Raw genomic sequence first — 16,074 nt, 5'->3', positions numbered from 1 at the left:
GACCTAGTACATAAATTACAGTAAGTGTTGCCAGGGAAGATGTTGACGTGTCTTATAAGAGGCCTATGACCATTGTAAAGATTCCTGAAGTGTGATATCTGGGAGGATCTTTTCTTACAATACCTGATGACAACTTTTAGTCTAGTGGTGAACCATTACCATCATGCCTCATTCTCAAAAGCTAGACAGAAGTCACATCCTTTGTCTATGTAGTTATGTTGAGCCCAACTGTCATATTGGCTGCATTTACACAACCCAATTCTGATATTTGTTTCCCTAATTTGTAATTTGACCAAACAGATCAGCTCTTTTGACAATCATTTGGCAGAATATCAGGATTTGTGTAAAACGCAGCCCTTGATTGAGCGACTAAAGGATTGCATTGATCTATTGGATGAGTCGTTGTGAATAGCCTGTGGAATATGAATAGAGGTAGAATACTTCTCCTTGGTGGATGTGAACAAAAGACAGAAAAATAGAAACCAGTTCAAGGGCAGGAATGTATGTGGGGGAGATTGCCCATTCACTGAGCTGAGACCTCTGATGCGTGGGCAAAGTGGATGAACAGTAAACACTAGTTGAGAGAGGTGTTATATGAAATGAAGAAAGTGTTTGATGTCATTGAAAGTTCACATCCCATGGGTACATACTTGTGATCCCAGTGTGTTATAATCCTGCAGCATTAGTACGTATCAGCCTGTATGAAATATAAAATATGTCAATAGCTCAGGTGTGTCTGTTTGAGAACATGGATGCTCAAATACATACTAGTCACACACAGTAATGTTGAATGTACACGTAGGACCTGTACATTCATATAACATAAGCCTTTTTGCCTTTGTTGTTGTGTCATGTGTGGGGACATACAGTAATGTGATAGCGTTGAATAGAGGCAATCCTCCTCATAGAGCTGATATGTTCTGACATGTTTGGGGAATTATCACAAGTAGATATTTGATGATGTTTTCCATACACCAAACCTCTGGGAGTTTTTTTTTTTTTTGGCCCACAAATATTCTCCCAACAAAGATGTTCTTATGGCCATCTGAAAATATACTGATACTCTTTGTCCTGGAAACATCAACACAGCCATCCAGTAAAAGACATTGTGAACATCTTCTATGAAAGCTTATCTCCAAAGTTTGCTCATAAAAGTGGGTGGTTGCTGGTCGTATCAAGGAGAAAGGAGCCACAGTCCATTTCCTTGGAGATTTCGATTTGGGATGATCTCCATAGTAAGCAAAAACCTTCTAGTTTAGTCCATCCCTGGCCTCTCGATAACCATAAAGAATAAGAATAAGGGAATAAAGAGACAACAAAGGAAGGTCTCTGCATGTCAGTGAAACAAAAAAAAGTAAAAAATAACATTTGTTCAATGAAAAGAGGGTAGAGAAACAATGAAAAGTCAGGTAACTTAAAAATAAAAAAACAACAGGTAATATGATAAGGAATTGCTGTGCCTTTATTAAAAAAGTTGAAAGGATGAATTCTCTTGCTGATTTGAAAGTGCGCCCCTCCCTCTCACCCACTGCCTCGCGCCTTCCGCTGGCCCACCTCTCAATTCAATAATAGAGTTGCCTTGCACCAGGTAAGCCTTTGATGCTTTCCACCAATCAGGTGTAAGGAACAGCAGCCAAACAAAACCTCGTATTCACCTCTGGGTGTGGCGGTCTCTTATGTTAGTGGAGGGCTGGAAGCATTCCGGAACAAGTTTCAACTGGAAGAAAGGAGAAACAGGAGAAACAGGAGCTGGAAATCAAGACCAACACACAAACAAAACATGCTCAAGCTGCTGTTTCCTTATATCCATTTGTCCTGGGTTAAGTTAATGGAGAGATGGCCTATCAATAATATGATAATACCAATTTATTGTGTATGTAACTTAACATGTGTAGGTAGTATATACACTGCTCAAAAAAATAAAGGGAACACTAAAATAACACATCCTAGATCTGAATGAATGAAATATTCTCATTAAATACTTTTTTCTTTACATAGTTGAATGTGCTGACAACAAAATCACACAAAAAGGATCAATGGAAATCAAATTTATCCACCCATGGATGTTGCAGGCAGCAGAATGTTCTCCACGGCGTCTCCAGACTCTGTCACGTCTGTCACGTGCTCAGTGTGAACCTGCTTTCATCTGTGAAGAGCACAGGGCGCCAGTGGCGAATTTGCCAATCTTGGTGTTCTCTGGCAAATGCCAAACGTCCTGCACGGTGTTGGGCTGTAAGCACAACCCCCACCTGTGGACGTCAGACCCTCATACCACCCTCATGGAGTCTGTTTCTGACCGTTTGAGCAGACACATGCACATTTGTGGCCTGCTGGAGGTCATTTTGCAGGGCTCTGGCAGTGCTCCTCCTGCTCCTCCTTGCACAAAGGCGGAGGTAGCGGTCCTGCTGCTGGCTTGTTGCCCTCCTACGGCCTCCTCCACGTCTCCTGATATACTGGCCTGTCTCCTGGTAGCACCTCCATGCTCTGGACACTACACTGACAGACACAGCAAACCTTCTTGCCACAGCTCACATTGATGTGCCATCCTGGATGAGCTGCACTACCTGAGCCACTTGTGTGGGTTGTAGACTTTGTCTCATGCTACCACTAGAGTGAAAGCACCGCCAGCATTCAAAAGTGACCAAAACATCAGCCAGGAAGCATAGGAACTGAGAAGTGGTCTGTGGTCCCCACCTGCAGAACCACTCCTTTATTGGGGGTGTCTTGCTAATTGCCTATAATTTCTACCTGTTGTCTATTCCATTTGCACAACAGCATGTGAAATGTATTGTCAACCAGTGTTGCTTCCTAAGTGGACAGTTTGATTTCACAGAAGTGTGATTGACTTGGAGTTACATTGTGTTGTTTAAGTGTTCCCTTTATTTTTTTGAGCAGTGTACATGACCACTACACTACATGACCAAAAGTATGTTGACGCCTGCTAGTCCAACATCTTATTCCAAAATCAGGGGCGTTAATATGGATTTGGTCCTCCCTTTACTGCTATAACAGCCTCTACTCTTCTAGGAAGGCTTTCCACTAGATGTTGGAACATTTCTGCAGGGACTTGCAGCCTGGCTCGCTGTCAGCGTTCCAATTCATCTCAAAGGTGTTCGATGGGGTTTAGGTCAGGGCTCTGTGCAGGCCAGTCATGTTCTTCCACATCGATCTATACAAACCATTTCTGTATGGACCTCGCTATGTGCACGGGGGCATTGTCATGCTGAAACAGGAAAGGGCCTTCCTCAAACTTTTGCCACAAAGTTGGAAGCACAGAATCGTCTAGAATGTCATTATATGCTGTAACGTTAAGATTTCCCTTCACTGGAACTAAGGGGTCTAGACCAAATCATGAAAAACAGCCCCAGACCATTATTCTTCCTCCACCAAACTTTACAGTTGGCACTATGCATTGGGCTGATTCTCCTGGCATCCGCGAAACCCAGATTAGTCCGTCAGACTGCCAGATGGTGAAGCGTGATTCATCACTCCAGAGAACACGTTTCCACTGCTCCAGAGTCCAAACGTGGCGAGCATTACACCGCTCCAGCCAACGCTTTGCATTGCGCATGGTGATCTTTTATGCGGCTGCTCGTCCATGGAAACCCATTTCATGAAGCTCATGACGAACAGTTCTTGTGCTGACATTGCTTCCAGAGGCAGTTTGGAAATCGGTAGTGAGTGTTGCAACCGAGGTCAGACGATTTTTACGTGCTTCAGCACTCGGCGGGCCCGCTCTGTGAGCTTGTGTGGCGCTTGTGTGGCCTACCATTTTGCGGCTGAGCCGTTGTTGCTCCTAGACATTTCCACTTCACAATAACAGCACTTACAGTTGACCGGGGCAGCTCTAGCAGGGCAGAAATCTGACAAACTGACTTGTTGGAAAGGTGGCATCCTATGATGGTGCCACATTGAAAGTCACTGAAAATCAAATCACATTTTATTTGTCACATGCGCTGAATACAACCTTACAGTGAAATGCTTACTTACAAGCCCTTAACCAACAATGCAGTTTTAAGGAAAAAAAGTGTTAAGAAAGTATTTGCTAAAATAAACTGAAGTTTAAAAAATGTACTTACAAAAACAAAACATGCCGGAAAAAAAATATGAAAAATTAAATAATAACACACTATTAAGGAGCAACAATAAAATAATAGTAGCGAGGCTATATGCAGCGGGTACTAGTACAGAGTCAATGTGCGGGGGTACCAGTTAGTAGAGGTAATTGAGGTAAAATGTACACATAGGTAGAGTTAAAGTGACTATGCATGGATAATAAACCGAGAGTAGCAGCAACGTAAAAATGGGGTTGGGTTGGGGACAATGCAAATAGTCCGGGTAGCCATTTGATTAGCTGTTCAGGAGTCTTATGGCTTGGGGGTCGATGCTGTTAAGAAGCCTTTTGGAACTAGACTTGGCGCTCCGGTACCGTTTTCCATGCTGTAGCAGAGAGAACAGGCTATGTGTCACGTGTGCTCCCTCTCCGGCCTCTAGGTCACTAGGCTGCTTGTTTCAACTGGAAGAAAGGACTGTGCATAGAAACAGGACTTGCTTCCTGACTCCCAGTCAGGATGCTTTTGATGGTGCAGCTGAGGAACGTTTTGAGGATCTGAGGACCCATGTCAAATCTTTTCAGGCGTTGTTGTGCCCTCTTCACGACTCCCTATAGGCTGTCTCACCTTTGTCGGCGATCAGGCCGACCACTTTTGTGTCGTCGGCAAACTTAATGATGGTGTTGGAGTCGTGCTTGGCCATGCAGTCATGGGTGAACAGGGAGTACAAGAGAGGACTGAGCACGCACCCCTGAGGGGCCCCCGTGTTGAGGATCAGAGTAGCAGATGTGTTGTTACCTACCCTTACCCTTGAATGTTGACCTATTTAAAGGTCTTACTCACATCGGCTACAGGCTGTGCTTGCCTTTGTAGTCTGTAATAGTTTGCAAGCCCTGCCACATCCGAGCATTGAAGCCGGTGTAGAATGCTTCGATCTCAGTCCTGTATTGACGCTTTTCCTGTTTGGTGTTTCGTCGGCGGCCGTAGCGGGATTTCTTATAAGCGTCCGGGTTAGAGTCCCGCTCCTTAAAAGCGGCAGCTCTACCATTTAGCTCAGTGCGGATGTTGCCTGTAGTCCATGGCTTCTGGTTGGGGTATGTACGTACTGTCACTATGGGGACGACGTCATCGATGCACTTATTGATGAAACCAGTGACTGATGTGGTATACTCCTCAATGCCATCGGAAGAATCCCGGAACATACTCCAGTCTGTGCTAGCAAAACAGTCCTGTAGCTTAGCATCTGCTTCATCTGACCACTTCCTTATTGAGATAGTCGTTGGTACTTCCTGCTTTAGTTTTTGCTTGTAAGCAGGAATCAGGAGGATATAATTATGGTCAGATTTGCCAAATGGAGGGCGAGGGAGAGCTTTGTACTCGTCTCTGTTTGTGGTGTAAAGGTGGTCTGGAGTTTTTTCCCCCCTCTGGTTGCACATTTAACATGCTGGTAGAAATGAGGTAAAATGGATTTAAGTTTTCCTACACAAAAGTCCCCGGCCACCACCTCTGGATGAGCATTTTCTTGTTTGCTTATGGCCTTATGCAGCTCATTGAGTGCTGTCTTAGTGCCAGCATCGGTTTGTGGTGATAAATAGACTAAGGGTGAATTTGTGTGTGAGAGATATATTATGCATAACCTACCTAAAAGCAAAAGATCGCTATGTACACAGGTAAGATCAGGGATATTGCCTCTGCGTATTGAAAAAGGTAAGATCAGGGATATTGCATCTGTGTATTGAAACAGGTCAGATCAGGAATATTGCCTCTGCGTATTGAAACAGGTCAGATCAGGGATATTGCCTCTGCGTATTGAAACAGTCAGATCAGGGATATTGCCTCTGCGTATTGAAACAGTCAGATCAGGGATATTGCCTCTGCGTATTGAAACAGTCAGATCAGGGATATTGCCTCTGCGTATTGAAACAGGTCAGATCAGGGATATTGCCTCTGCGTATTGAGACATATCAGATCAGGGATATTGCCTCTGCGTATTGAAACAGGTAAGATCAGGAGTATTGTCTCTGCGTATTGAAACAGGTAAGATCAGGGATATTGCCTCTGCGTATTGAAACAGGTAAGATCAGGGATATTGTCTCTGCGTATTGAAACAGTCAGATCAGGGATATTGTCTCTGCGTATTGAAACAGGTAAGATCAGGGATATTGCCTCTGCGTATTGAAACGGGTCAGTATTGTGGTGAAATGGAAGAGGAAAGACTATGTAACTATTGTGACCTCGAAGAAATAGAGAATGAAACTAATTTTATCCTCTATTGCCCTTTCTACCACGATATACGCTTGCTCTTATTCCAAAAGCACACCAGATATACCCTGGCGTTATGTGGCTGAGTGATGAGGAGAAAATAAAATGTGTATTTCCGTTTGCGGAATATTTAGATAAAGCCTGAGATAAAAGAAAAAGGGCGACCTATAATTCAATTGTAAAAATATTTAGCTTCTATGTGGTAAATGGCATGTGTGGGTGTGTGTGAGTTTGTGTGAGTGTGTGTGTGTGTGTGTGTGTGTGTGTGTGTGTGTGTGTGTGTGTGTGTGTGTGTGTGTGTGTGTGTGTGTGTGTGTGTGTGTGTTACTTTACTGCTCTGGGGATGTGAGTATTGTTTGGATAACCTTATTGTATTGATTTTTTTCCTTACTTTTTTTTTTACTCTTAATGCGATGCAGAGAACACCGGAAGAAGAAATATAATTTAATTACCATAGTGAGTTATTGTATTGTTTGTTTGTGTCAATTAATCCCATAAGGGATGGGTTGCCAATTGGCGATTTGACACAAACAATTAAATGTAATTTCATTTAATAAAATTTTTTAAATAGCTATGAAAAATATAGATAAACTCCCTTGGTAAATAGTGTGGTCTGCAGCTTACCATGAGATACACTACTTCAGGCGAGCAAAACCTTAATATTAGATTTTGTGCACCAGCTGTCATTGACAAGTAGACACAGACCCCCATCCCTTGTCTTACCGGAGGCAGCTGTTCTATCTTGCCGAGACACGTAAATCCCAGCCAGCTGTTTGTTATCCATGTCGTCGTTCAGCCACGACTCTGTGAAACATAAGATATTACAGTTTTTAATGTCCTGTTATTAGGATAGTCTTGATCAGAGCTCATCCATTTTGTTACCCAATGATTGCACGTTGGCTAATAGGACTGATGGGAGAGGGGAATTACTCACTTGCAGTCGGATCATTACAAGGCCTACGTCCCCGATATCTCCGTCTTTTCTTCATGCAAATTACGGGGATGTGGGCCTTGTCGGGTGTCTGAAGTAAATAATTTGCGTACAACTCGTTAAAGAAAAAATCTTTGTCCAGTACGAGGTGAGTAATCGGTGTCCTGATATCGAGAAGCTCTTTTCGGTCATTTTGTACAAAATAAGTTACAAATAACGTGAAGAAACACACACAATAGCACAATTGTTTAGGAGCCCGTAAAACGGCAGCCATCTCCTCCGTCATCGTTAAAAGATCTTCAGGAAGGTCATTCTATTGCCAATGCTTGTCTATGAATATCGCATGGCTGTGTGCTCGATTTTAAATCTGTCGTTCTGCCCCTGAACAAGGCAGTTAACCCACTGTTCCTAGGCCGTCATTGAATATAAGAATTTGTTCTTAACTGACTTGCCTAGTTAAATAAAGGTAAAATAAATAAATATACCTGCCAGCAACAGGTGTGGCTGAAATAGCCAAATGAAACACATTCCTAATATTGTGTTGCAAAGGAAGGTCTCTGCATGTCAATGCAACAAACAAAAGTAAAAATGAAATGTGTTCAATGAAAAGAGGGTAACTTAAAAAAAACAGCTAATATGATAGGGAATTGCTGTGCCTTTATTTTACTTTCACTTCACTACATTCCTAAAATAATGTACTTTTTACTCCATACATTTTCCTTGACACCCAAAAGTACTTATTACATTTTGAATGCTTAGCAGGACAGGGAAATAGTCCAATTCACGCACTTATCAACAGAACAACCCTGGTCATCCCTACTGCCCCTGATCTGGCGGACTCACTCACTTATTTCATTTGTAAATGATGTCTGAATGTTAGAGTGTGCCCCTGGCTTTCCGTAAATTTTAAAAACAAGAAAATGGTGTAATCTGGTTTCTTTAATATATGGAATTTGAAACGATTATGTATATTTTACCAATCACATTTACTTTTGATACTTAAGTATATTTTAAACCAAATACTTTTAGACTTTCACTCAAGTAGTATTTTACTGGGTGACTTTTACTTGAGTCATTTTCTATTAAGGTATCTCTACTTTTATGACAGTTGGTTACTTTTTCCACCACTACCTAGCACCAGGTAAGCCTTTGATGCTTTCCACCAATCAGGTGTAAGAAACAGCAGCTGAACAAAAACTCATATTCATCTCTGGGTGTGGCGGTCTCTTATGTTAGTGGAGGGTTGGAAGCATTCTGGAACAAGTCTCAACTGGAAGAAAGAACTGTGCATAGAAACAGGAGATAGAAATTAACATCAACACAAACAAAACATGCTCAAACAATCTGCTGTTTCCTTATCCCCATTTGTCCTGAGTTTAGTTAATGGAGAAGAGATGGCCTTTCAATTATATGCTAATACCTATTTCTTGTGTATGTAACTTAACATGTGTGAGTAGTGTATATAAACTCAGCAACAAAAAAAAAGTCCCTTTTTCAGGACCCTGTCTTTCAAAGATAATTCGTAAAAATCCAAATAACTTCACAGATCTTCATTGTAAAGGGTTTAAACACTATTTCCCATGCGTGTTCAATGAACGATAAACAATTCATGAACATGCACCTGTGGAACGGTCGTTAAGACACTAACAGCTTACAGACAGTCGGCAATTAAGGTCACAGTTATGAAAACTTAGGACACTAAAGAGGCCTTTCTACTGACTCTGAAAAACACCAAAAGAAAGATGCCCAGGGTCCCTGCTCATCTGCATGAACGTGCCTTAGGCATGCTGCAAGGAGGCATGAGGACTGCTCATGTGGCCAGGGTAATAAATTGCAATGTCTGTACTGTGAGACGCCTAAGACTACAGGGAGACAGGACGGACAGCTGATCGTCCTCGCAGTGGCAGACCACGTGTAACAACACCTGCACAGGATTGGTACATCCGAACATCACACCTGCGGGACAGGTACAGCATGGCAACAACATCTGCCCGAGTTACACCAGGAACGCACAGTCAGTGCTCAGACTGTCTGCAATAGGCTGAGAGAGGCTGGACTGAGGACTTGTAGACCTGTTGTAAGGCAGGTCCTCACCAGACATCACTGGCAAAGCAAAGCCTATGGGCACAAACCCACCGTCGCTGGACTAGACAGGACTGGCAAAAAGTGCTCTTCTCTGACGAGTCGCGGTTCTGTCTCACCAGGGGTGATGGTCGGATTTGCGTTTATCGTTGAAGGAATGAGCGTTACACCGAGGCACTCCTGAGCGGCGATTGATTTGGAGGTGGAGGGTCCGTCATGGTCTGGGGTGGTGTATCTCCTGCGTGCCAGTGGCCATTGAAGGTGAGCATTTTCCCACTGAAGTCGCATACGATGTCGAACTGTAGTCAGGTCAAGACACTGGTGAGGATGACAGGCACGCAGATGAGCTTCCCTGAGATGGTTTCTGACAGTTCATGCAGAAATTCTTTGGTTGTGCAAAGCCATAGTGTCATGAGCTGTCCGGGTGGCTGGTATAAGATGATCCTGCAGATGAAGAAGCTGGATGTCGAGGTCCTGTGCTGGCGTGGTTACATGTGGTCTGTGAGGCTGGTTGGACGTACTACCAAATTCTCTAAAACGTTGTTGGAGGCGGCTTATGATAGAGAAATTAACAAATGAACATTCAATTATCTGGTAACTACTCTGGTGGACATTCCTGCTGTCAGCATGCCAATTGCATGCTCCCTCAAAACGTGAGACATCTGTGGCATTGTGTTGTGTGACAAAACTTCACATTTTAGAGTGGCCTTTTATTGTCCCCAGCACAAGGTGCACCTGTGTAATGATCATGCTGCTTAATCAGCATCTTGATATTCCACACCTGTCAGGTGAATAAATTATGTTAGCAAAGTAGAAATGCTCACTAACAGGGATGTAAACAAATCTGTGCACAAAATTGGAGAGTAATAAACTTTTTGTGCGTATGGAAAATGTCTTGGATATTTTATTTCAGCTCATGAAACATGGGACCAACACTTTACATGTTGCGTTTATATTTTTGTTTGGTATATTGCTGAATATTTGTTGCTGTATATTTAATGCAGCATACTGTACATTTTTGTTCATCGTGGAAAAATATTCTGGGAGGGAAAATAATCGCTGGCTCATTAACATATTTTGAGGTGTGTCTTCTAAGAGGCTATAGTTGTTGCACCCGTTAGTTCTGTACTGATTTAAGTTATATGAGGTACTACTATATGAGGGACAGATCAGAGTGATGGCTGGTGTTAAACCTTTAATGGTTGACTATTTAACCAAATCTGTTATGCCCTGTAATTACAACCAGTTTGGAAGCCTTTGTTTAGGCCTCTAGAAGTGCAAGTGATATAAAACACCAAGTATTCATTAATATGCTATAATATACAAATGCCTATCAGCCAACTTGCTTGCGCCAATCCTTCGTAATTACAGTAAAGTACTGTAAAAAATTACTTTCTTACCGTTTCTTTGTCACTTTTACAGTATTGTACTGTCTTTCATTGCTTTGACATTATAGTAATTTACAGGAAGCAGGCATCCAATTACCATGAATATTTCAGTAATGTATTAGCATTATCCAGAGATAGTCAGAAATATACCATAAGATATCTTGTTGTAATTACAATTATTTTGAAGACCAGTATATCCTTAACTACAACAGGATTTTCAGTAACGATGACAGAAAAGTTTTATTTGCTATGACTATTATGTTTTTTTTATTATCAATCTTGGTTGAATGCACCAACTGTAAATTGTTAAGGACAAAAGTGCCCGTTAAATTACCAAAATGTAAATGAAAATATAAAAATGAAAACTTGCAAAAACACTTGGTAATACGTCACTGGGTAATTTCAATTATATGCTGTAATTGTAATTGGTCTGTAAATTCTATTACAGTAACTGACGTGGTACTGTAAATTAGATTACATTAACATTTTTGGTACCATAAAATGTATTACAGTAGCTGTACTGTAAAATCAAATACAGTAACTTACTACCAATTACTAACCAGTGAGTTACTGTACATTTTACAGGAAATGTTTTACAGTGTGGTGTAGGCCCATTCCAGGAAAAAAAACATCTGGGCCTCAATTGGTAGGCTACAAGTTTATTTTTTAAACCCCACCCACAGACAAACGCCAAAGACACATCAATCATGACAACAGCATTCTATCTGTTGAGCGGGGCTAATCTATGCGTAAAACGAATTAACTACAGAAAACAGAAGAAAACTGATTATGAACTGAAGCACAAACAATGGATTGACATTTGTTAAGTAAGTGAAAAGTAGGCTATCTATTTTTATGAATGTATCTGCTCCTTACTTTGTGGATGAGTTTAAGAGAGCATGGTGTAAAAAGGTATTTTGATTGTTTTACTCCGCTGATGTTGAATTGTAGCCTAAAGTTTTGGCGTAACTAGATAGTCCATTTAATTTACTCTGTTACTACAAAAGTCTGAGATTTACTCTGTTCCGACATATCATAAAGTTTATAGGTTACTCAGCCACCTGAATATGCGCAATAAGAAGAGCAGATAAAAAGTATTCTACTTTCAACTGTATCCATTCCTTTCTTAGGGATACTTTTTGAACAGTTCACATTGGCTTTATACCAACATGTAAAATGTATAAGCAGACATAAACAATGAGGGAACAAAGAACAAATAACTATGATGGCATTGATTTCCTTCCCTGTACAGCCACACAGTAAAACTCTGATTTAATTGGAAAATTATTCTTATCCAATATATCACAGACAACCCAACTGTTATAGCCTAGTCAGTGTGTGGTAAAGTGAGTCATTTTAAGGCCTACTATAGTAGCATATGCCTTAATTTGTATGCCCACCTGGCCCTAACCCATTGTTCCCGGGGCGCCGAAGACGTGGATGTAGATTAGGGCAGCCCCCCCCCCCCCCCACACACCTCTCTGATTCAGAGGGGTTGGGTTAAATGCGGAAGACACAATTAAGTTGAAGGCATTCAGATGTACAACTGACTAGGTATCCCCCTTTCCCCAATTCTCATCTACTGTCATCAGTTTTTAAAATGTATTAATTGCCACATTGACTTTATATGAAGGTTGTGTAAACCTTAGATATTAAGAGTTAAATATTACAAGGAGAAAGAAACTATTCTAAAGCGATCTTTGTTGACAAAGTTGACTATATGAATATGAATATGTGGGATATGTGGAAGTAAACTGATTAAAAAAAATCGATTGAAAAAGGGAAACAAAATCTCAGTCAATGTAGAATACCTAAGTTCTCAAATAAGAAATAATGTACTTCTGGTTGCTATAAAATGCTGTAGATTGAGGTCTACACATAAACATAGGCCTACACCCAAAAAGCTGAAAAGCTCCTCTTGTTTGTGTGGATTGTATCATACCATTTTGAAGGGCATTGTGCAATTAATTCATACCAGGATCCAGGTTACATTGATGCCTTCCCTCAACCATCTTCTCTTTTATCTACTCAGGTTGCTCCAGTGTTCCATAGTTATTGAACAAAAGGAGGCAAGTTCTGAAAAAGAGACTGTCAACATCCAGCCTCAACCATGGATTGGAAGACCTTCCAAGCCCTCCTGAGTGGGGTGAATAAGTACTCCACGGCATTTGGTCGTATCTGGCTCTCTGTGGTGTTTGTGTTCAGGGTAATGGTGTACGTGGTGGCGGCAGAGCGTGTGTGGAGCGATGATCAGAAGGACTTTGACTGCAACACCAAGCAGCCCGGCTGTGCTAACGTCTGTTACGACCACTACTTCCCCATCTCCCACATCCGCCTGTGGGCCCTGCAGCTCATCTTCGTCACCTGCCCTTCCTTCATGGTGATGATGCATGTGGCGTATCGCGATGAACGCGAACGTAAGAATGCCATGCACGGCAACAAGGACAAGCTGTACGAGAACACAGGGAAGAGGCACGGCGGCCTCTGGTGGACCTACCTGCTTAGTCTCTTCGTCAAGACGGGCATCGAGATCTCCTTCCTCTACATCCTCCACAAAATCTACGACAGCTTCTACCTGCCCCGGCTGGTCAAGTGTGAGGTCAGCCCCTGCCCCAATCAGGTGGACTGCTACATCGGCCACCCCACAGAGAAGAAAGTTTTCACCTACTTCATGGTGGGCGCCTCGGCCCTCTGCATTGTGCTCAACGTCTGTGAGATCATATACCTTGTCTCCAAGCGGATCGCTCACATAGCACAAAATACGAGGAGAAAACAGAACACCATGGCCTTGAATGAACGGTACAGCAAGGAGAATTCCTGCAGCAACTGCACTCTGCCCATGTCTCAGCTGGAGAAACAACCCTTAAGGTTCCAGTCCCCAGGCCACCTTCAAGCCCCTTTACCGACTCACATGCGGGCGTCTGCCCCTAACCTGTCCTCTGCAGCATAGGATGCCTGAACTATCCCAAGATTCAACCACAACATGTATGCCTATGGAGCCAGGTCTCACCTTATTGATCAAGCCTGCTCATGCTTGTCCTCCTTTAAGACTCTGTATGAGAGACAGGTTTTTCTCTAAGACTCTACTGTCCTATTACTGCCCTATACTGCCATGGTGCAAGGCTTTGTACTGATGTTCCATGACCCTGGGGCTAGACAACCCTGATCTTGAGCCACACCCCATTTTATACAACTCAGCCCCCACTGCCAGACTAAATACAAAAAATACAAAAAAATCTATAATTGTCTACTGTAACATCTTACAAAGCTTTTCCAGTTAGTCTCACTTTGTTTTCACATTACTTTGGGGTTTCTTGCCAGGGGTAAAGGCGCCCGCATACTAGATTTGGTTTGTTCATCGCAAAACTCGGCTAGGCGAAGTGAACGTCTGTGTTCGCATACTCCCTAAAGACTTTCGCTTGAAAAACAAGAAAAAAGCAGCAATATTACTGTTGTTTGTCCCTTGTAAGCCACCGTAGCAACAACATAGCCAGTAACACATCCTCAAAACAGTCAGAATTAATCTAAGATAAATCAAGAAATCTGTAATACATTTTTTACAGAGGATGTCTGTCGCACAATTGTATATATAGCTAAGATGTTTGGTGTAAGTGAAAAAGTGAAAAAAGACTAGTAGAACATTACCCTCAAATACATTTTTTTACCCTGTTTTATGACCTCAATATGAGGACAACAGAATGATAACAAATCTCTTTACTTTGGACTTTATAGTGTTACTGCAAGATTAGTATAAAATGGACAGTGGCTTCCCACTACTTGATGCTCTAATCATTTATTTAGTTTTATTTACAGCATTTATTCTAAGAGAAGCTCCTCTATCATTATTACGGATATTTTGTATTTTTTACTTACTCTATTGCAAGACTACATTAGCATGGTTCCACTCAGATTTATGTTGCAAAGCTACAACAGATTGCCTGTGTTTTTACATGCTTGTAAACCAACCTTCCTCATCCAAGGTTTATGTTGATTCAAATGAGGGACAAGGAACGCTGCTATTTAATTGATCAAGTCCACTTATGCAAGTAAACCCTGGCATCTTGGAAAGCTGGAGCACATGAAAGCAAAGAAGAACAGGGTGGACAATAAAGTGGATAAAATCTCAGCCTTACAGTGTTCCTCATGGAACATTGGTGTGGATACCTGATAGCCTCACATTGTCAGGAGCAGAACCTTCCCAATCAGCTTCAAACTTCCATTTTGAACATTATTATTTTGATAAATAAAATGTTTACATTTAATTTACTTCAGTCTCATGTTACAGTAGTTATTTGACATTCCTGTTGACTTATCTTTTTCTGGATTCTAGACAAGTACTTGACTTTTGGCCCCATTCAGGTGACCCTGACTGACTCGATCAGAACATCTCTAGTCAGGACATTAAAACAGACCCATGTGACATACAGGACCACAAGCGCAAAGACATCCTGTTATAACCATGTAATACAGTATGTCGTATTGATGTAGGTCCACACACGTACAGTCAGTGAAAGGATGTTTCTAACACAAAATATTGCTTTAGTGTTCATTTTCAATTAGATGTTGGAATTTCTCTGATGTGTATGTTCAAGTCATCAACGCATTGGCCCATATCTGCCAGCTAAGGACAACATCTACTTTACCGTTTCCTGTTCTGCATTCTCCCAATCAATGATGACAATGACAAAAATGGACCAACAAACATTCAAATGACTGAGTCAGATCTAGACAATTATTGTTTTAGCATCTGCCTATTTCCTCATTGTGGCGCAGAAACATTTGTTGAGATTCTCTGGGAGTCTGTGTTAGCAAGCTAAATGAATCTGCATAGCAGGTCCAGCTTGTCATTCAGGTTTCTCTTTGCATTAGGACAAGGAGTGGAAGACAAACACTCCTTGTCCTAATGCAAAGAGAAACCTGAATGACAAGCTGGGCCTGCTATGCAGATTCTTTTAGCTTGCTCACACAAATTCTCAGAGAATCTCAACAAATGTTTCTGTGCCACAATGAGGAAATAGGCAAATAGTAAAACAATAATTGTCTAGATCTGACTCAGTCATTTGACTGGAACATGTTCCGGGATTCTTCCGATGGCATTGAGGAGTACACCACATCAGTCACTGGCTTTATCAATAAGTGCATCGAGGACGTTGTCCCCACAATGACTGTACATACATACCCCAACCAGAAGCCATGGATTACAAGCAACATTCGCACTGAGCTAAAGGGTGGAGCTGCCGCTTTCAAGGAGCGGGACTCTAACCCGGAAGCTTATAAGAAATCCCGCTATGCCCTCCGACGAACCATCAAACAGGCAAAGCGTCAATACAGGCTAAGATTGAATCATACTACACCGGCT

At 41.9% G+C, this 16,074-nt stretch overlaps 1 protein-coding gene and 1 long non-coding RNA gene across 2 annotated transcripts; one reads left to right on the top strand and one right to left on the bottom strand.

The window, feature by feature from the left end:
- Positions 1-1,447: 1,447 nt before the first annotated feature.
- On the bottom strand, positions 1,448-8,016 carry LOC149972083 (uncharacterized). Its single transcript, XR_016491921.1, has 3 exons — positions 7,249-8,016; positions 7,038-7,118; positions 1,448-1,717 (listed from the first exon to the last, which is right to left on the bottom strand). It is a non-coding gene; the product is annotated as an uncharacterized LOC149972083 (long non-coding RNA).
- A 3,329-nt stretch (positions 8,017-11,345) lies between these two features.
- Positions 11,346-14,981, top strand: LOC110505426 (gap junction beta-3 protein). Its single transcript, XM_021584631.3, has 2 exons — positions 11,346-11,542; positions 12,748-14,981. Exon 2 carries the CDS (start codon positions 12,826-12,828, stop codon positions 13,663-13,665), a length of 840 nt encoding a protein of 279 aa, XP_021440306.2. The 5' UTR covers positions 11,346-11,542; positions 12,748-12,825; the 3' UTR covers positions 13,666-14,981.
- Positions 14,982-16,074: the final 1,093 nt, after the last annotated feature.

The sequence above is a fragment of the Oncorhynchus mykiss genome, chromosome 25, assembly GCF_057628025.1.
Source record: "Oncorhynchus mykiss isolate SJ-2025 chromosome 25, ASM5762802v1, whole genome shotgun sequence".
Classification (NCBI taxonomy): Eukaryota; Metazoa; Chordata; class Actinopteri; order Salmoniformes; family Salmonidae; genus Oncorhynchus; species Oncorhynchus mykiss.
Note: the sequence above shows the minus strand (reverse complement) of the source record. Positions and strands in the feature narration are given on the sequence as shown.

Bases quoted from the DNA above. Each gene is read 5' to 3' on its own strand.
- LOC110505426 (XM_021584631.3), top strand. From the start codon at position 12,826: ATGGATTGGAAGACCTTCCAAGCCCTCCTGAGTGGGGTGAATAAGTAC.